This window comes from Engystomops pustulosus, chromosome 7 (assembly GCF_040894005.1).
Source record: "Engystomops pustulosus chromosome 7, aEngPut4.maternal, whole genome shotgun sequence".
Lineage (NCBI taxonomy): Eukaryota > Metazoa > Chordata > Amphibia > Anura > Leptodactylidae > Engystomops > Engystomops pustulosus.
In genome coordinates, this window is record NC_092417.1 from 41722367 (window position 1) to 41747148 (window position 24782).

At 41.5% G+C, this 24782-nt stretch overlaps 1 protein-coding gene across 1 annotated transcript in view; it reads right to left on the reverse strand.

Moving 5' to 3' along the window:
- Nucleotides 1–413: 413 nt before the first annotated feature.
- Nucleotides 414–24782, reverse strand: part of LOC140069655 (deubiquitinase DESI2-like) — a 90332-nt gene continuing 65963 nt past the window's right edge. Inside the window, exons 3-5 of the mRNA XM_072115589.1 lie at nt 9829–9922; nt 8444–8585; nt 414–5551 (exon numbers count right to left, since the gene is read on the reverse strand). Coding sequence (XP_071971690.1) covers nt 5288–5551; nt 8444–8585; nt 9829–9922 — 500 coding nt within the window. The 3' untranslated portion in view covers nt 414–5287. The remainder of the gene's footprint in view (nt 5552–8443; nt 8586–9828; nt 9923–24782) is intronic.

Consider the following 24782-nt stretch of genomic DNA (forward strand, 5'->3'; position numbering starts at 1 on the left):
CGAGACATACAGAAATATTTGGACAGTGACACAAGTTTTGTTATTTTAGCTGTTTACAAAAACATATTCAGAAATACAATTATATATATAATATGGGCTGAAAGTGCACACTTCCAGCTGCAATATGAGAGTTTCCACGTCCAAATCGGAGAAAGGGTTTAGGAATCATAGCTCTGTAATGCATAGCCTCCTCTTTTTCAAGGGACCAAAAGTAATTGGAAAATGGACTCTAAGGGCTGCAATTAACTCTGAAGGTGTCTCCCTCGTTAACCTGTAATCAATGAAGTAGTTATAAGGTATGGGGTTGATTCCAGGTGTGTGGTTTTGCATTTGGAAGCTGTTGCTGTGACCAGACAACATGCGGTCAAAGGAACTCTCAATTGAGGTGAAGCAGAACATCCTGAGGCTGAAAAAAAGAAAAAATCCATCAGAGAGATAGCAGACATGCTTGGAGTAGCAAAATCAACAGTCGGGTACATTCTGAGAAAAAAGGAATTGACTGGTGAGCTTGGGAACTCAAAAAGGCCTGGGCTTCCACGGATGACAACAGTGGTGGATGATCGCCGCATACTTTCTTTGGTGAAGTGGAACCCGTTCACAACATCAACTGAAGTCCAGAACACTCTCAGTGAAGTAGGTGTATCTGTCTCTAAGTCAACAGTAAAGAGAAGACTCCATGAAAGTAAATAAAAAGGGTTCACATCTAGATGCAAACCATTCATCAACTCCAAAAATAGACAGGCCAGAGTTAAATTTGCCGAAAAACACCTCAAGAAGCCAGCTCAGTTCTGGAAAAGTATTCTATGGACAGATGAGACAAAGATCAACCTGTACCAGAATGATGGGAAGAAAAAAGTTTGGAGAAGAAAGGGAACGGCACATGATCCATGTAAAACATGGTGGAGGCAACGTGATGGCATGGGCATGCATGGCTTTCAATGGCACTGGGTCACTTGTGTTTGTTGATGACATAACAGCAGACAAGAGTAGCCGGATGAATTCTGAAGTGTACCGGGATATACTTTAAGCCCAGATTCAGCCAAATGCTGCAAAGTTGATCGGACGGCGCTTCATAGTACAGATGGACAATGACCCCAAGCATACAGCCAAAGCTACCCAGGAGTTCATGAGTGCAAAAAAGTGGAACATTCTGCAATGGCCAAGTCAATCACCAGATCTTAACCCAATTGAGCATGCATTTCACTTGCTCAAATCCAGACTTAAGACGGAAAGACCCACAAACAAGCAAGACCTGAAGGCTGTGGCTGTAAAGGCCTGGCAAAGCATTAAGAAGGAGGAAACCCAGGGTTTGGTGATGTCCATGGGTTCCAGACTTAAAGGACACCTGTCATCAGGTCTGTGTCACTAATCCTGTCACCTCTACCTGTTGGAGCAGCTCACAAGGATGCATCCCAGCCTTTATCTAGTTATTTCATACATTATTCATTGTAAAATCATCTATTTTTTATCATATAAATGAGGCTGGTCACATGGTCAGAGGCAGTGATGTCACCCCTGTTCCCCCTCCCCTCTCCTCCCCCTGCTCATGTCTGTGTGTAATGTATAGTAAAGCATTGCTGACATGCTGCATCCTCCTAATATACAGGTGAGAGACACAGACATCAGCTACACATGAATCTGACATGTTCTGCTGTAACATGGCTGCCTGGAGCTGCTGTATCTCTCCTATACACACACACAGGCTGCAGGGGGCATGGCCACCAGCACCAGGAAGCACATCATTATACAGCCTCACTCCATTATACAGGCTGTCAGTCATGCACTGGGGGAGTGGCTGTACCTCCCACTCATGAATAGAGTGGACAGCTTGAATATGCTAATGCTTCATTGGACATTTCACAAGTCATTTGCATACAGCTTTAGGACCTCATTGCTTGGGTTTACAGGCATGTAGAGGGACAATGAAGGGATAGAGGCAATGCTCTCTAATGGCAGTTTATGAAAATATATTTAGTTTAGGGGGGTTATTTTGCATGACGGGTTCTCTTTAAGGCAGTGATTGCCTCCAAAGGATTCGCAACAAAATATTGAAAATAAAAATATTTTGTTTGGGTTATGTTTATTTGTCCAATTACTTTTGAGCTCCTAAAATGTGGAGTGTTTGTAAAGAAATGTGTACAATTCCTACATTTTCTATCAGATATTTTTGTTCTACCCTTCTAATTAAACGTTACAATCTGCACTTGAATTCTGTTGTAGAGGTTTCATTTCAAATCCAATATGGTGGCATGCAGACCCCAACTCGCGAAAATTGTGTCACTGGCCCTAACTGTATCTGTCACACTCTCTAATAATCCTGTTTTTATTTTCTGTCTGTAGATTATTTATTCTCTTTTCTGTCCATGACTACAAGGGCTGCCATTTTACTTTAGATTTCCATTATGTATCAGGTTTCTGAATTCATAGTAGGTATAAAGTATAAGCCGCACACAATGGAGGGTAAAGACTTTGTTCCATTCTTCACATTCAACTTTTTATTGTTACAGTTTTGTCAGTTGTATAGAAATAAGTTTATTAAAGGCAAAAAGTCCAACTGAAATAAATTAAGCTTTTTTTCCCTTTAAGTGCATAAGAATCATGTAAGATGTAAAACTTTTCCTCTGTGTCTTTACAGAAACAATGCTCTTCCCATAGGCAATGTATATCAACCGTGGTCTATCAAGTAAGAATCTGTATTTAATAGAAATGAGTAGGTTCCATTTTTTCATGGTCTTGAAAAAGATAATTGTGTTATCTTAAAGTGTATACCGTATATATTGTTTCTGACAGGCGGGACTTACAGGAGTAAATCTCAAGCCCTTTGGTAGAGATATAGTTGTAACTCTCTTCATTCTGTTCATCATAAATATAGGCCATTTAAATACTTTGTCTCTAAGGATATGTATTTCATTCTCCATAAGGTAGGTCTTGTGATGTTACTATGTCTAGAAACTAAATGTGACAGTTCTCCTTTTATATGAAGAGACAATATTTGGACATGGAGAATAGTTGCACCCAATTAGCAATATATTCATACAGGGATCCTTGGTCACACCTGGATGTACACCCTTCATTATCTCCTAGGACAATGATGGCCAGCCTTATGGAGATAGAGTGCCCAAAGTACAACCAAAACCCATTTATATGTTGCAAAGTGCCAACATGACAATTTAAGCAGTAACTTATTCATCTCTGCTGTATCACAGTTTTCAATCGTATTAGCGTCATGAGTTCACCAATACAATAGAAATATGGTAGAGAAATTTAGATTTTAGCTTCCCTCCAGGGTTCCCAGAGCAGGAGCTCCAACAATAATCTGTCTCTATCCATACTGTTTTGTTCCTGCTGTAACCCTGGCAGCCAAGGATGTCACTTTAAAATGGCAAGTCCTGGGCTGTATTGTACCACAGGAGGAAGCCCTAAGTCCTGTCTGTCAAACTCTGTGTTGGGGTGAAGGCCTGGGTGCCCACAGAAAGGGCTCTGAGTGCCACCTCCGGCACCCGTGCCATAGGTTCACCACCACTGTCCTAGGAGATGCCTCGAATTAGGTTGTAATTTTCTGTATCTCTGGGATCCAGTATCGGGTTAGAGCCCTGGCCAATGGAGGATTCTCTGGAGGGCCAATCCAATATTGTATTCATATGCTTCCATTAGGAATAACAGAGGGTCAGCACAATGAAAGTTACGTGAAAAATGTACTTACCGGTAAATGTAAGAACGTTCTATAAAAAGACGTCAGATTAGCTGGCAGGTTCTCGTTAACCAAAGAGTAGACCATGTGGAACGATACTGAGGGATGAGTAGGATCTGATATAATATACATGTATTTCATCCCGCATATGAAAGATTTATTACTATCAGCCCCCATGCACATAAGTGTGGCCATGATCTAGATGCTCAAATTATGACCAGATCACGACCGCCATTGACTTCTATTACACCTGGTCACGTCTGAGCCGCGTGGCCACACCACATAAAATAGAGCAGATCCTTTTCCTGTCTGTTTTTGTGGAACGCTCACCCCACCGATCTTCACCAGGACTGAATCGTTTTTGGTCTGCAAACCAAGCCGAGTATGCTGCCTCATTTTGCACACCTTCGGGTGCGTGTAGATTTAGTTTGAGCAGCCCGCCTTTTATCCCGTAATAGAGGAACTTTCTTATGTGTCATGTCTCATATCCATCAACAGTGGATATAGGAAGCTGTAACACAGTGAATAGACCTGTGTCCCCTGCACATCCGGTAGATAGTAAAGTCCATAGCCCCAGCATTCTGAATATTGGTTGGGGTCTTGGATCTTCCCCCACAACTTATCAGAAAGTGATGTAACATTCTAGTGGTAAAAAAATCACTTCCAAAAATGGGAAATGAAATATTCTAAAACATTCCACGTTTTAAAAAGAAAGTGGCGAAGGAGCAGCATCTGTGGATGGCTTGTTTAGAACTTCTGCCTCCCCAGCTTGTTTGATTGACAGGTCTATCTCCCCAAAGAAAAATACGGAGAGACCCTTCAACCGAGCTAAAGCCAGGCAGGGAAAAGGGAGAGCTGACCGGCAGACACTTCCTCCTGTGATCATCTCTATTATGCAAATGAACCTGAGGGGCTATGGAACCCAAAGCCCCTCTTGCTAATTTGCTTAATTTTTAAAGCCTTTTTTTGTAAAAACAAGGTCATACAAAGCTAAAAGGAGAGCAGATCCTGCCAGAGGGAGAAAACACTGCAAGTGTGCTTGGTTTACAGTCCTTGATTCTGGTGATAAGAGTTTCTTTAATGCCATTGAAAAAGATAGCGTGAATTCTAGAAATCCTTTAAAAACAAGCTATTTATGCGCAGGTCACAAAGCATAATTTTAGAGGAATAAGTCTACATTGATCATGGTCAAAATATTGTGAAATCTGTGGACCCCTGTATTTGGATTGTTACAGTAAATCAATTGGATATTACATCATTGTCCAAAATGTGTACCCCCCTTTTAATGGGAAATCACGAAATATGTCCCCTTCATCCTATGTGGATGTTATGTGCATTTAACAAGGAAGGAAAGGAAAAAAAACACTTGGAATCTACAACAAACACGTGAATTCCTTGGGAATTAATCTTTAAAGAAAACTATGACTTTTTGCATAATCATGATCCTTTCCAAATGTAAAGAATCACAGCGTGGGAAAGAGGACTCATGGAAAAAACATGGAAAAATCCACAAATAAAAATCTGAGATAACCAGATATTGAATGTTTTTGACTTGTCTTGTAAATCAAAAGAGAAAGTCCTGAAGAGCAGAGTCCTTCATACTCTAGTGTGTCTACAGGTTCGTGAAGCCCCCGCGGAGGCAGTTGTTGTGGTTGTGCCGGCTGCCACATTCGATGTAGTCGGAGAGTCATCATCTGTTGTGTCTCCTTGGTCTTCTCGCTGGAGGCCCAGGGTGATGTGACTCTGTAGAGCTGCTGGTGTCAGCCATTCTTTAGGTAGGCAACTCTGGAGAAATGGTATGCACGAGCTGAAGTAAGCCAGGCGGTTAACCCAACGCGGGATTTCCTTTCCACACAGCATCTGGAATAACAGAATTACAGATAGCATAGGATTTACATTGCAGTTTATGCAGTATTTAACCTATGTAAGATCATCCTACACCAGTGGTGGCACTCTGAGCCCTTTCTGTGGGCACCCAGGCCTTCACTCCAACAGTTTGCCAGACAGGACTCAAAGCTTCCTCCTGTGGTCCAAGTCCACATGCCATGCTCAGTGCCATTTTAAAGCAACATCCTTGGCTGACTATTGTATTGGTGAACTCAGGCCGCCAATACGATTGAAACCTGTGATATAGCAGAGATCAATAAGTTACTACTTAAATTGTCATGTTGGCACTTTGCGACATATAAATGGGTATTGGTTGTTTGGGCACTCTGTCACCAAAAGGTTCGCCATCACTGTCCTACACCCAATGTCTATTCACTTATTCTCACTGTCCAATGCAGGGTTATAGCTGATGAGGTTTATTTGATAGCCCCTAGTATAGCGTGTTGGGCTAATGTCTGCCAGCAGGGTTTGGGTAGCAGCAGTCATGTCTGCTGAGATGGTGCCCTTCCCCTTTAAATGGTTGCAGTGGGTTAGGCTCGGGGAATGTGGGCTATGTGTGGGGGGAAGTCATCAAGAAGTAGGTAGCCTCAGGGTGGAGTTAAGGGGTACTTATATTTGGCTTCTCAAATTTTACTTCTCAGTGACATTATTTATTATTCCATGCCATTCCACTTTCACCGTGCGCTCCAAATAACACCTATGCTTTATTCTTTGGTTCGGTACGATCACGGTGATACCAAATTTCCATAGGTTTCATTGCGTTTAAATACATTTTCAAAAATTAAACAAATGTGTACGAAAAAGAGAAAATTTTTCGCCATGTTCTGACGCGAATAACTTTTTCATACTATTGTGTACGGAGCTGTGTGAGGTGTCATTTTTCTACAATTTTGAGGAGTGTGAAACATTTTGGTCACTTTTTATTACATTTTTTATGTTATGTAAAATGGTGTAAAAGTACATTTGCGCGCTATTTTCCATTATGGGGTTCCCGGTTGGGAATAACTGTTTTTATATTTTGGTAGATCGGGCATTTTGAGATGCAGCGATACCTGGTGATCGTGTTCAGGATTTTTTACTGTTTATTACGTTTTATATCAGCTCCGTTTTTATAATTTCTAACATTTTTTTAACTTTTTTTTAACTGTTTCTTTGACCCTTTAGGGTACATTAACTCAAGGTAGTCTGATCGTTCCTACCATATACTGCAATACAGGATGGCATTTTTGCACAGTATTCAGTACAATGAGCCACACACTCATTGTAAAGAATCTGCAGAAACCAGACAGCCTCGGGTCTACCAAAGACCCAAGGCTGTCATAGCAACCGATCTCCTCCCCCCAATGACAGCATCGGCAGGGTTGAAATGTGCGATCGGTGCTAGCACCGACTGTGGGTATTAGAGATGCGTGTTTGCTGCAAAATGCAGCAAACCCCGCCTCTGTATGAGTAGGGCACAGCCCATGAGCTCTCTTCATACAACCCCTGCACTTCTGCACCCTACATGTAGGGGTGAAGGCAGATCTGATGGTAGGTTCCTCCTTCCATCTACAGCACAAAACTATCATTCTCTAGTCCTTAAACATTTCCTAACCAGGTCTAAAGTTTATTTTATAAGTTTTCAAATTATCTTCAGGGGCTACTGGTGTGTGGAGTAGCCTCTCCAGGATATGCTATCAAAGGCTACTCCACGCCCCAGTATGTCCTCTGCTTTCCCTCCCCAAGCCCCTCCTAGTCTTGCTCCCCGTTACTTCAATCTGATAATTTTCATGTTTGTTAAATGAACTTTGTGTTTACAGTTTTATGGTTTCTATGAAATGTAGGAAATAACTGGTTCTATTTAATACCTGACATCAGGCAGTAAAAACATACTAAAATGAGGAGTTCTACTTATTTACATATGTTGCCTGTAAACATTTTCCTACACATATTCTTGTTTGTAGCACACATGGCCATATTTATAATAAGAATTCCTTTATATACCGATCACAGATTCTGCAGATATTTGGCACAGAGCTTGCAAAATCAGTCCCCATGGGGCTCACAATCTAATCAACCTACCAGTATGTTTTGGAGTGTGGGAGGAAAACGGAGGAACTGGAGGAAACCCACACAAAAAAGGAGAGAACATACAAACTCTTTGCAGATGTTGACCTTGATTGAACAGCTCTGCAAGGCTGTAATGGTAACCACTGACATATTAGGTATATATTTTCCTCTGAGCATGTAAAGAGGTAACTGATTTAGTAAATGAGAGGGTGGATGCCCCTCATCTCATATCAGCAATAATTGAGTATTTTAACACAAGTGCTCTGTTAACTTCTTCTTCTCACAGCTTTTCAACAACAGCATTAATTCAATCTCTGCAATCTCCCAATCTTTTCAGATCTTTTGAAAATGAGAGATGAAGTAGTTATTGTCATGTTAAAGTAAATCTACCATCAAAATCCATCATGATAAACACTTATTCATAGATCCAAGCACAGTGACTGTAGTTATCTTCTTATATTTGTTATCCATGGCCTCCTTGCTTATAAAATTATGCAAATGACCCAAAAGGGCTCTGGGGAGCAGTAACCATAGACCCTCTGTGTTATAGCTTCACAGGCTGTTACACTGCCTCACTGTGTTCTGAAACTTACATTAGGCAGTGGGAGGAGGGAAGAGATGCTTTAGCAGCCCCAAGAGCCCTTCAAGTTTCAGATTTGGATAAAAAATATAAGAAGTTTACCACAGTCGTGGTGCCTCAATCTATGAGTTTGTGACCCTTACTTGATTTTGGGTCATTTTGGTTCCTTTAAGAGCAGGGATGAGAGCTAAATGCAGATGCAGTCTCAGGCAGGTGCAGGTCACCAAGTTACTAACCTCAGCCAGCGCTCCGGAGAAGTGATTACAATTTTTGTGCATTAGGTGATAGGCGTTGCCCTTGTATTCCTTCCCGAGCTCCTCCATGATGTTATCAATGTCTTCTTCTGTGAAATCTGTTGTGCCCAGTGCAATAGCTTCCCTGCAAGTAAAATATATAAGTATCCAGTACACTATAATAAGCTAAAATAACTAGTTTATTACAAGATGTTTTAATAGAAAGGAAGATTTAGTAATTGGTCTAATACTTAGACATGGTTAAAGAGAACCTGTCATGCAAATTAACCCTCCCAAAATAAATACTTCCTTAAAAGCCATGATTAAAAGCACTGCCCTTATCCTTAAATGGTTCCTTTCTTCAATATTAAAAAATCAGTTTGTAAACTTATATTCAACTAACCTGATATGAGTTGGAGCTCTGTTCAATTATTGGCCACTTGATGTCATATGACTAGGGTAATGTCATCTAAGGTCCTGATACATTTGGACAATCTACCCCATATAAGTATCTGATCACATGAAATCACAGAAGCCTCCGTGGAGGATGGTGAGAAATTCAATTCCATGGACGGTAGAGAAGAGAAGAAGTCCACAAAGGCATGCTGTAATCATGTCATCATACTGTCATGTGATCAGATATGTGCATGGTGTACAGTTTGTTAATGTTAGGAGGCTAAAGGACCTGTGATGATGACACCCTTGTCAAATGACATGCTGAAAGGAAGCATGGGACATGGGATGGTGTAGATGGGAGGATAGTTGAGCAGGGCAGGCCCCTCTGATGCCAGGGAATATAAAATAAAGTTGATTTATAGGTATGTATGGGAAACAATTTTAAGCTAAAAGAAGGTGTCCCTAGCTGTATTTTGTCCCTAGGAAGTTGTCCCTAGCTGTATTTGTGAAAATGTGGTGACAGGTTCCCTTTAACTTACACAGTCTGTAAATATGAAACTTCTCACAGTGCCTCCTCCTGGATGGTAATTTGTTTCAGCGGCTAGCACCCATCTCTATCTATGTATATGGGCCCACACAAAGAGATGTGGATTCCAGGGCCCCTTGTATGAGTCGACTGCCTGGACCTCAAGTTACAGAGCAGGTCCTGTTCCCTTGTGACTTTCTACTCTCTACTCTCTACACACTGGCTGTCAGGTACCCTAAGGTGTATTAATGCCCTCAAGAGATGGAAAGATATTTGGTGGAAGTGGTGAACGGTTTTCTTCACTGTTTGAATTTAGAATTTCCTTGCCATCTATACTGCAGTGATAATTCCACCGATTAATTAACCTCATCAAGATAAGGATTCTGAAGATTTTTCCCCACCTCTTAAAGGGCCAACAGATCCTTGTGACTCCAACACTATATTTATAGAATGTACAAAATCTTACTTGAATTTGAAAGTCTCTCCAAGTTCCACTGCACTTCCAGGGGTGATCTCAAAAATTCCACTAAATGGGTAGGGATGTCCTCCATAGGCAAACTCTGTAATGAGAAAGCACAGACAAAATATAGGATTCATGTGAATTTATGTGAATCCAAAGATAATGGGGGTAATTTAAATGCCACTCTTAAAATTTCCCCCCCTGGAAGTCCAACACCCATATCTACTCAGATGATCCAGCCTCTTAGTAAATCTGGGCACAGTCTTCGCCAGGTTGAACCTGAGACCAGGTCTGAAATGGAAGAGGTTTCGGCTACAGTGTTTTCCTTAAAGGGGTTGTCTCTATAGACAACCCCATTTCCAATTAAAGGGGTTTTCTCTATAGACAACCACTTTAAGGGCATTCATTGCAAATGGAGGTTGCCTTGTAATTGTGATTGTCTAAATTCATTCAAATAAGCAACTCAAAAATTGTCTGCAACACACAATTATTCAATTTTTTTTGTATATTTCACGGAGCAAGGGGGAAACACAAACTATATCTCCAGAAATGTAACAAGTTTCTTAAAGGGGTCTCCAGAGTTGGAAGCTGGTGAAAGGTAAGTGCTTGATCCTGCTTGGGCTGCCCATTTATAATGTAATATTTTTTAATACTCTTGGACATATATGCACGTTTATTTCCACACTAAACATTATGGTGTCACAAAAAAACACATGATTTCTGATGCACTTTGGACTATGTACAGGCCTTAGTCTTAGCATAAGTAAAAGAATAAAGAGATGGTATTTAAAAACCTAGCTACATACAGAACACACCATCACATGACTACACAACACATGCCTATCCTCCAAAGTAAATAAATTAGCATGGAGTCGTTGAGAGTTAATTCCTTGACTGACATATAGAAAGCAACATGAAACCCAGAGAACAGTATAATATAAGTACATCAGATCGCTTTTACGGTCGATGCCACATGGAAAGTGTTTACAAGGTAAGGAAACCAACCACCTAAAAAATATTTTTAACTTTAAAAATATTTTAAAACTAGTAATACTCATACCCGCTCCTCTTCATCTTGATACTAGAGCTGTCTGTTGCTAGTCATGACCCGCCAGGATCACCTAGAAAACTAAGTTATAATTAGCAGTATGGAGCGTGGGGACAAGATGTCCAGCGCTCCGGGCTGCTTATTATACACATGAAACACCAAAAGAGCCCTAGCACACTTGCCAATCACACCATGCCCTTGGGTAAGTGTGGCCTGTCTGTTGATTTGGATTATTAGCGCCGGATGGTACCTCCGGTTGACCATTCTTTCACAGCAATACTTAGGTCCACTGCCTCACAAAATTAGTCCTACTCTTGGACATAATATTTCTCTGTTTATACCTCCTTCTGGCACTATTGGTGAGGCAGTATTAGGATAGGGGGGCCAAGGGTTCTCTGTGTCTGTCCCATATCCATCTGGGACATCGCCTGTTCCCCTCATATTTCTGACTTTCAGGAATCCCTTTTGAAAGTGGTGTTTATACTCTGTATGTATTATTTTGAATAAAGTGAATTATATTTTTTACATTTATAAGCTCTTTTGTTCTTTGCTTATTATACACACCCCATTCTGGAAGAGGGAGGTGATGCCATGTGAGAGGGAGCTGGCAAGGACGTGCATAATTAGCAGCCTGGAGTGCCAGACATCTTGTTCTCACACTCCGTGCTGCTAATTATAACTTTCTTTTCTAGGTGATCCTGGCGTGTCAAGACTGGCAACGGACAGCATCGGGATCAAGATGAAGAGAAACAGAGGTCAGTATTTCTAGGGATTTTTAACGTTTTTAGGGGGTTGGTTTCCTTTAACGCTTGCGTCCAGTCCCCGCCTCTTAAGGGGGTGTTGAACCCTCTCTACTGCAATCATTTATAAACTTTGTCAACATATAGATATAGCTCCTTGATGAATGTCCCGAAGTCTTTACACAGTCTGGATATTGTTTGAAGGTAAATGTACTAGACCCAGTATTATTTCCTGTTACTGCTGTAATGTGTTTGAATAGTACACCAGACTTACTGTAGTTTTCGAGTGGTTAAATAAACAACATGATCACTGATACAGTTTAAATGTATTTTAATTGAATATTCCTTTGTTGTAACAGTTAATGAGAATGCTGTTGTTTTCTGTGAATACGTACAGAGATTGCTGCAGTTTTCTCCATATTTAGAGCTTCCCTTGTAACTTAGCCCTGTCGGCCGTTTGTCAATTGAAGAAAATACATTCAGGAACCATTTTCCCAAGGGGTGGAGCATTTCTAGATACATATCTTATATTTCCTATGTGATGTAATATATAAGTATTAGTAATATAAGTATTCAGGATTCACATTATAGAGTACTTACTTATAATATTATGAAATGTGAACCTAAATGTGCATCTAATGTTTTAATAGTATTGAAAATTGTAAAGCAGACTCTACACGAAGGGAGGACAGAAAGGGCAGTGAGACCTAAACTGAGCCCCAACTGTCACCTCCCTGCTTAACTTTGCATATCCTCCATGATACATGACAACTAGAAGACATTCCCTTCTCTGCCAAAGTGAGTACACAAAACAAACAAGCAACACAAAAGTGAGTCACAACGAGACAACGAAAACGGCACAAAATGGAAGTCATAGGGGAGAGTCAAATAAGCTGAGATCAGAAATATCATAAGTATAGCAAGTCAACAGCATTCATGAAAGCCAACTAGAAATGTAACCAGCAAAGTACTAGATGTGAGTGGAATATAGTTACACATAGGTACTGAGAAAGCCTCAGCTGCAGATGACTGGGACAGGGCTCTCTCAATCACAGCACCTACTGCTGGACCAGAGAAGAGCTACAGAGGGACTGGGTGTGGTGCCCAGGGCTGCATCTGCCATGAGGTGAGATGAAAATCTTGCCTCAGGCGGCAGAATGCAGAGCCACTTAAAGAGTGGCGAAACTTGCAGCTCTAATGTGGACGAGTCTAGACAGCCAGGAACAGAGTCCACACTAAGAAATGTCACATAAATACACAGAGGGAAAGTCAATGCCCCTGGTCTCTTATACTGATGGCAACCTCTTTGAAGGACAACAAGTATAACAAGTGCTCTAGGTGCATTGGTTATGTAATACGGTGTTTAGCATATAGCACAATGAAATGTCATGAGTATGTTACTGTGGTTCGGTGTTTGGTGCCTTCCAAAGGCTTCAATAATAACAAGTTCTTAGAATAGACAACGGGAATGCTCTTCTCTTATCACAGGAAGACACTCACTAGTGCTCTGCCAAATAGTTTTCCTCTGTTATAGTGTAAAGCAAGGCTAATAATGCCATAGTAGCTATAACTCTTTTGGTCATAAAGACTGAACACAAATTCCATATTGTGATATGTTTTTTTTTTTAAATTAAAAAATATTTACTCTCATCATACTTAAAGGTACATTTACACACGCGGTATACCCGCCATGCAGGCATACCGCCGTGTGCTGGAATGGATGAGGAGGTGACCCCTCCTCTCTCCATAAAAAACGGCAGCGCACGGCCACACACTCGCAAAAATAGTTTTTTTTTTCGCTTGCTCTATCTTTTTGCGGTGTACGGGGCGGATCGGTGCCACACATGTGTGGCACCGTATCGCCACTGGGCCGCCAATGCCATCTATGCGGCCGCAAATTTGCAGCCTCATGTACGTCCCCATGAATGGCAGTGTGAATGAGCCCTAAGAAATAACATAGTTCTATAATCAAAGAACAATCAATATTTGTTACATACAGCATATCACAGCAAAATTACGTATTTTAAAGTCATGTATAACCTATTATACAACCCCCCCCCTTGCCCCCTCTCCCTGGCGAGAAGTTTGCGGCCATACATACATTCCCCATCGACGGCTATGGCACACGGGCTTGGTACAGTGAGCACAACAAGCGCTCAGTGTTCTGAGCTGTAGCCGCATAAAACATAGAGCCTGCTCTAACTTTGGCCGTATCTACGGCTGTGCAGCTACTATTTTCTGTGGAGAGGGGCGGGCGCGAGCAGCCTGTGCCCATATATTTGTTATCCATGGCCTCCTTCCTTCTAAACCAACTTTTAATATTATGCTTCTGATCCTGAGGGGTTACACTAGCCCAGTGATGGCGAACCTTTTGGAGACAGATTGCCCAAACTACAACCGAAACCCACTTGTATGTCGCAAAATGCCAACATGACAATTTGAGCAGTAATTTATTAATCCCTGCTGCATCACAGTTTTTAATCGTATTGGTGCCCTGAGTTCACCAATACAACAGAAAGATGATGGAGAAGAGGAAGAATCAGGGGACCCAGAGCAGGAGACAAATGACAATCCATCTCTATCCACACCATCTCACTACTCCTGTATTCCTGGCAGCCAAGGATGTCGCTTTAAAATAGCGCTGAGCAAGGCACGTCCTCGATTGTCTTAGACCGCAGGAGGAAGCCTTGAGTTGTATCTGGCAAACTGTGTTGGTGTGAAGGCCTGGGTGCCCATAGAAATGTCTCTGAGTGTCACCTCTGGCACCCGTGCCATTGACAGTTACACTGTCTCACCCTCACTGTTCCCTCAGCACTTCTGCAGTGAGCACTTTGGCTGTATTCTCATTGCTGAGAAGGCAGGGGGAGACAGTGTAACAGTCTGTAAAACCAGATCACATAGGCAATCTTAATAAACACAGCTGATTTTCTAATACCATCTAACATTTAGATAGTATAAACATACTACAGTTTTAGTTTTATTACAATGGCTTATGCTAGGTAATAAATCTAGTCCTTCTTTAGACTGTCTTGTCTAGCTTTAGTTTACATAGTTGTTGGATTAGTATGCCAACATTTTATTTAGCCCACAGTGTCACATCTTAAATCATGTGTAGTTTACAGTCAGTCACATCCTTTTTCAGCTAAACCACACCCCCTTGTCAGACAGGGCACACAAATTGTCCAAACACGAATAAATATGTCAGTATATTGACACAAAAAACACAGTATCCTAACTGCAGGCAGTCTGTTATAGGGCAGGAGGAGCTGTACTGTAGAGTACAAAAAAGAGTTGTCAATTGACATGAAGCGGGAGCAAGCGGCATTATCAAAGAGATACAAGTCCCAAAGTGGTCATGAAATAGTAAAACAGTAGATGAAGGTTTGTTTTAAAAGATTATTCTCTAAAGTTCAGTTTGTATCATATAGAAGGAGGTAGGAACACTACGTAGATAGGAAGGTGTAGAGCTGATAACCTTTTCCAGATGCCGTAGGGCAAAGGTAAAGTAAAAGTTTTCCAATTACCGTATAAACTGAAGTATAAGCCAAGTTTTTCAGCATAATTTTTGTGCTGAAAAAACCCCACTAGGCTTATACTCGAGTATACAGCACCTCTTTGGTTCCTGTCCACAAACCATGACACGGCAGTGTCGCCGCCTGCTGACGGCCGGGAACCCGAGGACATGCTGGGGAGAGAAGAGGACACCAGCAGTCAGCGCTGCAGGGTGAGTACTATCTTTATTTTTTTAAGGGGGCATTCTGCTGGACACTTTATTAATGGGGGGCTCTGCTGGAAACGTTAATAATGGCGGCACTCTGCTGGACACTTTATTAATAAGGGGCCTGCTAGACACTTTATTAATGGCGGTACTCTAGTGGATATTTCATTCATGAGGGGAGACCACTGGACATTTCATTCATGAGGGGAGACTAATGAACATTTAATTCATGAGGGGAGACTAGTGGACATTTTATTGATGAGGGGAGACTACTGAAAATGTTATTAGAGAAAAGCTGATGCCTTTACCACCCTAGGCTTATACTCGAGTCAATACATTTTCCCAGTTTTTTTCTGGTGAAATGAGTTACCTCAGCTTATACTCAGGTTGAAAGAACATTATCTTCTCATGCAAGGAGCGGGACCACTGTTTTGCCTGTGGGCGACAGCAGGCTGGATGCAGGAACCCCTCTCATGTGAGGTGGCAGCTGAGGTGATAACGCGGGCACCGTAGTGGCGGTCAATGGTCTGCATCTTAGGGTGACTTGCTAGCTGTAGGGTCACAATGGCTAGCAGGTTAATCCCACCAATCTGTGTACTCCGGCTGATGTGGCTCGTTGTAGTGTTGGAAGGGGATGTGGATTGGTGTACCCCCGGGGCAAACTCCCAGCTTATAATCTCCTGTTTTATAGGTGGTGAATCAGGGTGCCCTTGATGTCAAAATAAGAACCAAGAGGCAGAAGCAGGGATCCAACAGGCCCAGCTCATGGCTCAGTTTACTTCAAGCCTACAAATGTCCATATAATGGAGGCACATTTACACTTGTTGAAATACAGTCCTGTATCTTTAAAGGAAACCTACCACTACGTATCTACCTATGAAGGTTAGTCTTTTTAGGGATAATCCTTTATTCCCCTCTATCTTTGCTAATCTTTAATCAGGGTAATATGCAAATTTTCTAAAGAGGCTACTGGGATGTGGAGTAGCTGGAGCTGAGGCTACACGGCGTGGCTACTCCAGGCCCCAGTAGCCTCTTTGATCCTCCTACCCAGTCATCTTCCATGTGCAGCTACAAGGAGCTGCGCACACTTATCCGCGAAGCCGGAGTTCTGCACATGCGTAGTAGCTCCGGCTTCGGAGCCGCCAGCCTTTGTTTTGCGCATGCATGGATCAAGACATAGGAACAGTGTTATCACATTATAAACAGTGAAATTCAGTATAAAACTTTACATTAATGAACATTAACCGTTTCACTCATGTGGAGGGGCCCAACGGTGTACTTTGGGACACTACACTCATGTTGAAGTCTTGACAAAGAGAACAAATAATTGGTATTGATAAATATTATGGCACAATGGGAATGGAGTGACATATATGGATAAGACCATAAACTGTTTTGCAGTGGTAAAAGCGCAGAGCATCTTGAAAGGTGACTAAAAGGAGCCAAGGTCCAGCATGAGTAAGGGAGCCGAGAAGAAGGCTAGGCGCATCTTGAAAATCTTAAAATCAATATTAATAAAGTTGCTTAACACAGGAAGAAACATAGTAAATATGCGGTTCCTGAGAATCTGTATTCAGAAGGGTGCCAAAAGACACAACTTTGATTTATCATCCACCTGACATTAGAAGCCAAAGGACCAATTTGGTTCCTTTATAGCACCAAGTTCAGCTGTGAAGAGCCTTGTGAAGTGCTAGATATTGAGGTGTCTGACATTAGCACAGCTGGATAACTGCTGTACAAGTGGTCTTCAAGGATGCACTCTCAAGGAAAATGTGTGACTTGGCTCCTGATTGTCGAGAAAGTCAAAGCTTTTTCTACTATTTCCGATGACAGTCTGCAAAATATCAAAGAATGATGTGACACAATGAAGCTGGCAGTTGTGCCCCTCTGCAACATCATAAACCATTTACAAATCTCCGGATGCTGATGAAACTGGATCTATTGTTGGTATTTGCCGTATGGAACATGCTAGAAACTGTGATTTAAGCTGAAGAATTATAATTCCTACACTGGGATTGTGGCGGGTGCAAAATTCTGCAGTCCTTTACTGCAAAAGTCATAAGCCGCACATCATAGTTGAATTATTCAGTCTGAATACAGGGTTGTCCCCATAACAGTTCTATTGCAGAGTTACAGTAATATCAGCCAACAGATACATGTTTCTGCCAATAACCAGACATGTTTTCTTCAAGGACATCAGTTTTCACCATTAAAATGATTCAGGCTTAGTCATTCACGTTTGGTATAAACCACAAAATAATTCATTAGGAATTTATATTTGCCCTGTTTGCTGATATTATAGCATACCTCCCAACATTTGTGATTTACTAAGGGTCCCCGGACTGCATTTCCCTCGGTTTTCCCGACTATTTGCGGCACATTTAACAGGGGTTTTTGCGATCGGATTTTGGCGCAATCGTCCCGACTTTCGTATGACACAAATCGGGGGGCATGGCCGTCGGACAACCCAACTGTTTCGGACTAAGCGCGGGATTTAAAATTCAAATTGTGTCGCAAGACATGCACTCACATACACCGGGAAGAAGAAGGTGAACTCCAGTGGACCTCAGCGGGGAAGCGACACATGCAGGATATTGGGCGCACAATCTTGGTGAATCACGCCGGACTTCATCCTTGTCAGACATTCCGGATCGGGGATCGCGACAGGACCGGGTAAGTAAATGTGCCCCGATGTTTGCATCTTAGACTGGATTTCTTAGACTGACCACTGTTGTGGGAACCAAATTTACTGCTTTATTAGATCTATACAGTGGTGCTCGGCCATTCCAAAGCTGACTTTGTCATAACTCTCTTTGATGCAATGAATGTTTGGGCTTGGGCCAACACTGTGTTACTTGGACTGAGAATAGTCATATAAAACTGACCTTAAATGGGCTTTCTGGTCACAAGATATCACTTATAGATAACTATGGAAAGCATGGGGGAAACTGAGAAATGGGGTCAGTTGTACCCCCAAATGAATAGAGAACCTATTCACACATGCTTCCTGCTTCTCTATTCATTTCTATTGCACCGACAGAGTTAGCCAAGCAAGACTACTTCCTTCAGTACCATAAGCAGTGGCCCACATTTATCAAAACTAGCACAGTCTGTACTATGTGCAGTTTGCCTTTGGAGTGTGCAGGGGGCACCAGATTCATCAAAACTAGGGCACGCTAGTCTTCATTAATCTGGTGCCCCCTGCACTGCTCACGAAGTGTGCACCATTTTTTGGGTGCACTTTGTTCATGCTGCAGAATTATTACGTCAGTAATAAATGTGGGGCAAAATCTTGCAAGACACTTACATGTGCAAACAGTTTGCAGGATCTTTTCAGTGCAGTCAGACAAAACACTGGCGCAAACACTTTAATAAATGTGCGCCAATGAATGGACTGGCACACCGACGCTCGACGTGCCACTTAATTCATTTGGGGTAAAATGGACACCATTCTCTTGATCTGTGGGGTTTCACCTCTGTATATGGAATAACCAGATAACCCCATAAATTATGTTTCACCTGAAAAAACATATTGAAAACTGCAGCAAAATCACATCATTTTTTTGATGGTTTGGTTTTTAACAGCACTTTAAATACTACATGTGAATATATCTTAAAACTTCTTGTTCTGGGAGTGCTCTAATATTCTTCCTTACTGGAAGACAGTGCAGCATTTTATCGAAACAGTGATAGACGTCCAGGTCCCACTTGACCCTGTGGTTTATTTCTTAGGGCCCTCCTCTTGTTGGTCTACGCAAACACTAATTAAAACTCTTCTTTCCTTGACTTTCTGCTTCTAAGATGCTTATCTGCCTGTTCTGCCTATATTTCAGCTTCTCACCTGCATTAATTACTTGAGAGATGTGGAGTACCTCTCACTCTTTCCATAACCAAATGGACCCTTTCCTGGAGGTATGGTCCTCTTGGGTCCTTGTTGCAGAGAAACTACTGTTGTACCCCTATTTTTTTAATCCCAAACCTGGGGATCCATGGGAATCCGCTTCTCCTCCCCTTTTTCCCACTCCTTTGTGCTTGTAGCCCTTTTTCCTTTGAGACATATGGAGCATATCTCTGCTGCTCTCCATGGACCTTTTCCTGGAGGTCTGTTCCGCTTGGGTCCTTGTTTCTGACAAACGACTGTTGTACCCCTAAATTGTGAATCCCCAACTTGGGGAAATAGGGGAATCTCCTTTACCCCCCCCCCTTTTTCCCTCCCCTTTGTCCTTGTAGCCCTTGCTCTTTATGATGTTTATCATCTGTAGTTATTCTTCCTCACTACAGTATATGAAGAAGCCTGATGTAGTTACTGATATATATTGAAATTAAGGCCAGGTGCCCCTAACAAGGTGTGCCCAATCATGTAGCCAATCATATTGATCAGAATAGTTTTTTAAATGACTGCAGCTCAAAGCACCTTCGTTGCTCAAAGATTTTTCAAGGGTTTAGCTAAAAATGACCTTTTCTAAAGATATCGGCTCCAAGCCAAAATACCCCTCCGATTGGTTCAGGTTTCCACAAGTGATTTCCTCCACTTGCAGAGAAAATATTTATCTAGTTACAAACTAAGAGTTTAGCAAAATGATAGCAGCGATAATAACATTCATCCGAGCATTAGTCATCTCCAGAAATAAATGTATGTTTGTAGCAAATCTATAATATACAATATAATAACAGCAAATGCGCATCACCTCTCCAATCTGCCAGATCCTACTAAAATAACAATTTCACAGCCAACCATACTGTCATAACAGTGCCATTTTGTTGGAATAGACTTTATAAATAAGATTTATATGTAAACCTTTGCCAACAACAGCTACTGTGCTTGAGATGCCGAGGCTTACTGCGGCTAAATTATTTTTTAATATATAGATTTTTTTCCTCTTAACATAACGTTGCCACATGTGAACATCACAGTAACATATACAGACTGGATTTGATTTTGTTATACCTATGGCCATAGTTGATATAGTTAGAAAAGAAGATACGGTTAAAATAAGTCTAAACCATAATCTTATAATGTTGATCCAGCGAATGCAAAAAAAAAAAATATTAATAAATTCCTGGATCATCATCCCATCTCCAGAATTCTAACACCCAGTATTTGTAATATTCAGTATAAGTATTAACTTGCTCGCCAGTATTAGCAAATATGAATGGAAAGTTTCGCTCAGTTCCAATCACTATTTATGGATAGGCATTATTTACTAAGGCTCACGGATCGCACTTTCGTCGGACTGTTCACGGTTTTTGGGATTTGCACAGCTAAGACAGGTATTTAACAGGTGTCTGCACTGGGATTGTGTCACACGCGATTGAATTGTGCCGCAGCTGCGCCAGCTTTCATACGACAGAAATCTGACTGATTTGGACAGAGGGCAGGATTTAAGATTCAAATTGTGTCGCAAGACAATGCACTTACATACACCAGTAAGAAGAAGGTGAACTCCAGCGGACCTGAGCGAGGAAGCGACACATTCACGATAACGGGCGCACAATCTTAGTGCATGATCGTTGGACACTCCGTACTTCGTGAACTCCTCCGGACAGGTAAGTAAATGTGCCCCATTATATTAAAATGCTGATCGATGAATATTAAAGATAAAAAAATCTTATCTAGGGAGTACACATGTACTATGCAACTACCACCTTTTGCAGCTATAACATTTTTATGCCGGAGCAGAATTTTGACATTGCTTTCTGAAAATAGACAGTGCACCCATCCCATGTATCCTCACCCTAAGGGCCGTCCGTGCCCACACCGAGGAGCACTCAGACATCACTGTGACTCATTGGTAGTTTATCGTGCTATGCACACATCTGATGTTTTGCATGGTCCGTTGATTCAATCCTATTCCAGAATATCGTGGCATGTTATCCAAGCTGTTATTGGTTCAGAAAAAAAAAGAACGGCACTCGCATGTCATCCTAGAGTGGTTAGTTTTTCATGCATGTTGTTGCTAGGAGATGCTGAAAAAAGAAGAAGTAGTTCAGAGCTACGGATGTAAAACTCTGACACAATTGGGATAGCGGATATAAAAAACGGATAGCACTAGGATGGAAAATGGACCAAAAAAAACGCATAAAAGATGAAATTTTTCACTTACCAGGAATCATCTGTTTTTACACATGAATGACTGGCCTTGTGCTATGGGTTTTCACAGCAGCTTACACTCTTTGCAGCAGTAACATTTTCATGCCAGCGAAATCTGGACAACATACTGCTTAATCTCCAGAAAACAATAGTGGACCCATCCCATCTATCCTAAGCCTAATGCTGGTTCCCCATGGATGTTTTCTTAACTTTGGACATTAATGTAGCACCATAAACTACCAATGTGTCATGTCCAAATACTGTCAAATCAAGACTCAGACAGCAAGAAAAGTGTTTGATCCCAGGTGACGTAAGATCAGTTGCACTTGAAAATATTTCTGATGAGTAAAAAAAGGTGATTCCTGTCAGACCAGGCAATAATAGTATTGCACACCAAAGAGCAGACAATTAATACGTTGCCCAAATCAAAACAATACTAATGGAGACCCCAGAGCAGGCAGTAATAATGGAGACCCCAGAAAGGACAATAATAGTGGGGGTTTCCCATGTTTGATTTTCTGCATGTATCCTCTGTCTGTGCAGAGAAACCTGCAACAGACACTAGTTGGGTCTGACTCTATTGCAATGCTTGGCCCATTGAAGTAAATGGGTGGGTGAAAAAGAAGGACTGCACTCAGATGCATTGGGGCAGTAAGTTGTTCTTGCATGTGTTGTTAGGCGCTGAAAAAAGTGAAAAATGGATTTGTCAATTTGACAAAACTTAGATGACACATGGAATACAAAAACAGATCCAAATTCAGAACATTCCCTCTAAGGAACTGAAACATTTAATTGGATGAAAATACATTGTGTAAAACATATGCACTGTCAATAACAGCAAACTGCTAATGAAATTTCCTTCGAAAACCGAATGAAGTTGAGTAAGAATTGGTAATAAGAGCAGTTTTCTTACAGGATTCTGCTGCTGCTTTATTAGATGCAACGAGGCAACTATAGGGGCTACTGGGTGCCCAAGCCTGGAGTGCCTACAGGCCTTGCCATGATGATTGTATAGTCACTAAGGGGAAATTGTCACTTGGTTTTACCAGGTTCCCTTTAAACAGAGCCGGCATGAGTCTGGTGCTTTACACAGCAGGGAGCTGCCTACACTGCCTGTGATTGGAGATAACCTCTATGATGTCTCGGCCAATGACCAAACCTCCCCCTTTCCCTCTAGCAGTAATATACTGGGATCCAATTGGTTGCAATAACATTTGGTAACCATTGTAAATTTACTATTGAACTTAATTATAATACTGTGAGATCTACTTAGCCTGTAGTAGTCTATGGTCTATGACAGTGGTGGCGAACCTATGGCACGGGTGCCAGAGGCGACACTCAGAGCCCTTTTTCAGGGCACTCGGACCATCGCCCCATCACACCAGACAGGACTCAAAGAATCTTCCTGCAGTTCCAAGCAACTTAAAAGATACTTGCTTCTCGACTTAGAAGTGTAGGAAGAGGGAGAATGAGTAGACAGGGCAGAATTATCTTTGGAGGATCTTTAGCTGGCCCCACAATTCTCTGTGTGCAGAGGGACACTGGAAAGAAGCTAAAATTATGCAAATTTCCCATCATTCTACTCTGTTGGTGTCCTCAGGAGGCCAATATGATTTGAAGTTGTTGAACAGGGAACAATAAGTTACTGCTTTAATTTTTGGTAGGCACCTCGCGATAAATAAGCGGGGTTTTGGGTTGCAGTTTGGGCACTCGGACCCTAAAAGGTTCGCCGTCACTGGTCTATGAGATCCACTAATCCCAACATCAAATATGTTTTACAATAAAATGTGAAAAAAGTTAGAAAAAAATGAAATGAACACCCCCTTCCCATTTTTACAAATATTTATATACAGGTGGTCCCCTACTTAAGAACACCTGACTTACAGACGACCCCTAGTTACAAACGGACCTCTGGATGTTGGTAGCTTACTGTACTTTAGTCCCAGGCTACAAGAATCAGCTATAACAGTTATCACAGGTGTCTGTAATGAAGCTTTATTGTTAATCCTGGTTCTTATAACAATCCAACATTTTTAAAATCCAATTGTCATAGAGACAAAAAATTTTTTTTCCTGTGGTTACCATTATAAAGTATAAAGTTCCGACTTCCATACAAATTCAACTTAAGAACAAACATACAGAACCTATCTTGTACATAACCCGGGGACATTTAAAAGAGCCATTATCTCTGTGTCAGTAAAGTGTCAACAAATCTGACTAAATGATGATTGTATAGTCACTAAGGGGAAATTGTCACTTGGTTTTACCAGGTTCCCTTTAAACAGAGCCGGCATGAGTCTGGTGCTTTACACAGCAGGGAGCTGCCTACACTGCCTGTGATTGGAGATAACCTCTATGATGTCTCGGCCAATGACCAAACCTCCCCCTTTCCCTCTAGCAGTAATATACTGGGATCCAATTGGTTGCAATAACATTTGGTAACCATTGTAAATTTACTATTGAACTTAATTATAATACTGTGAGATCTACTTAGCCTGTAGTAGTCTATGGTCTATGACAGTGGTGGCGAACCTATGGCACGGGTGCCAGAGGCGACACTCAGAGCCCTTTTTCAGGGCACTCGGACCATCGCCCCATCACACCAGACAGGACTCAAAGAATCTTCCTGCAGTTCCAAGCAACTTAAAAGATACTTGCTTCTCGACTTAGAAGTGTAGGAAGAGGGAGAATGAGTAGACAGGGCAGAATTATCTTTGGAGGATCTTTAGCTGGCCCCACAATTCTCTGTGTGCAGAGGGACACTGGAAAGAAGCTAAAATTATGCAAATTTCCCATCATTCTACTCTGTTGGTGTCCTCAGGAGGCCAATATGATTTGAAGTTGTTGAACAGGGAACAATAAGTTACTGCTTTAATTTTTGGTAGGCACCTCGCGATAAATAAGCGGGGTTTTGGGTTGCAGTTTGGGCACTCGGACCCTAAAAGGTTCGCCGTCACTGGTCTATGAGATCCACTAATCCCAACATCAAATATGTTTTACAATAAAATGTGAAAAAAGTTAGAAAAAAATGAAATGAACACCCCCTTCCCATTTTTACAAATATTTATATACAGGTGGTCCCCTACTTAAGAACACCTGACTTACAGACGACCCCTAGTTACAAACGGACCTCTGGATGTTGGTAGCTTACTGTACTTTAGTCCCAGGCTACAAGAATCAGCTATAACAGTTATCACAGGTGTCTGTAATGAAGCTTTATTGTTAATCCTGGTTCTTATAACAATCCAACATTTTTAAAATCCAATTGTCATAGAGACAAAAAAATTTTTTTCCTGTGGTTACCATTATAAAGTATAAAGTTCCGACTTCCATACAAATTCAACTTAAGAACAAACATATAGA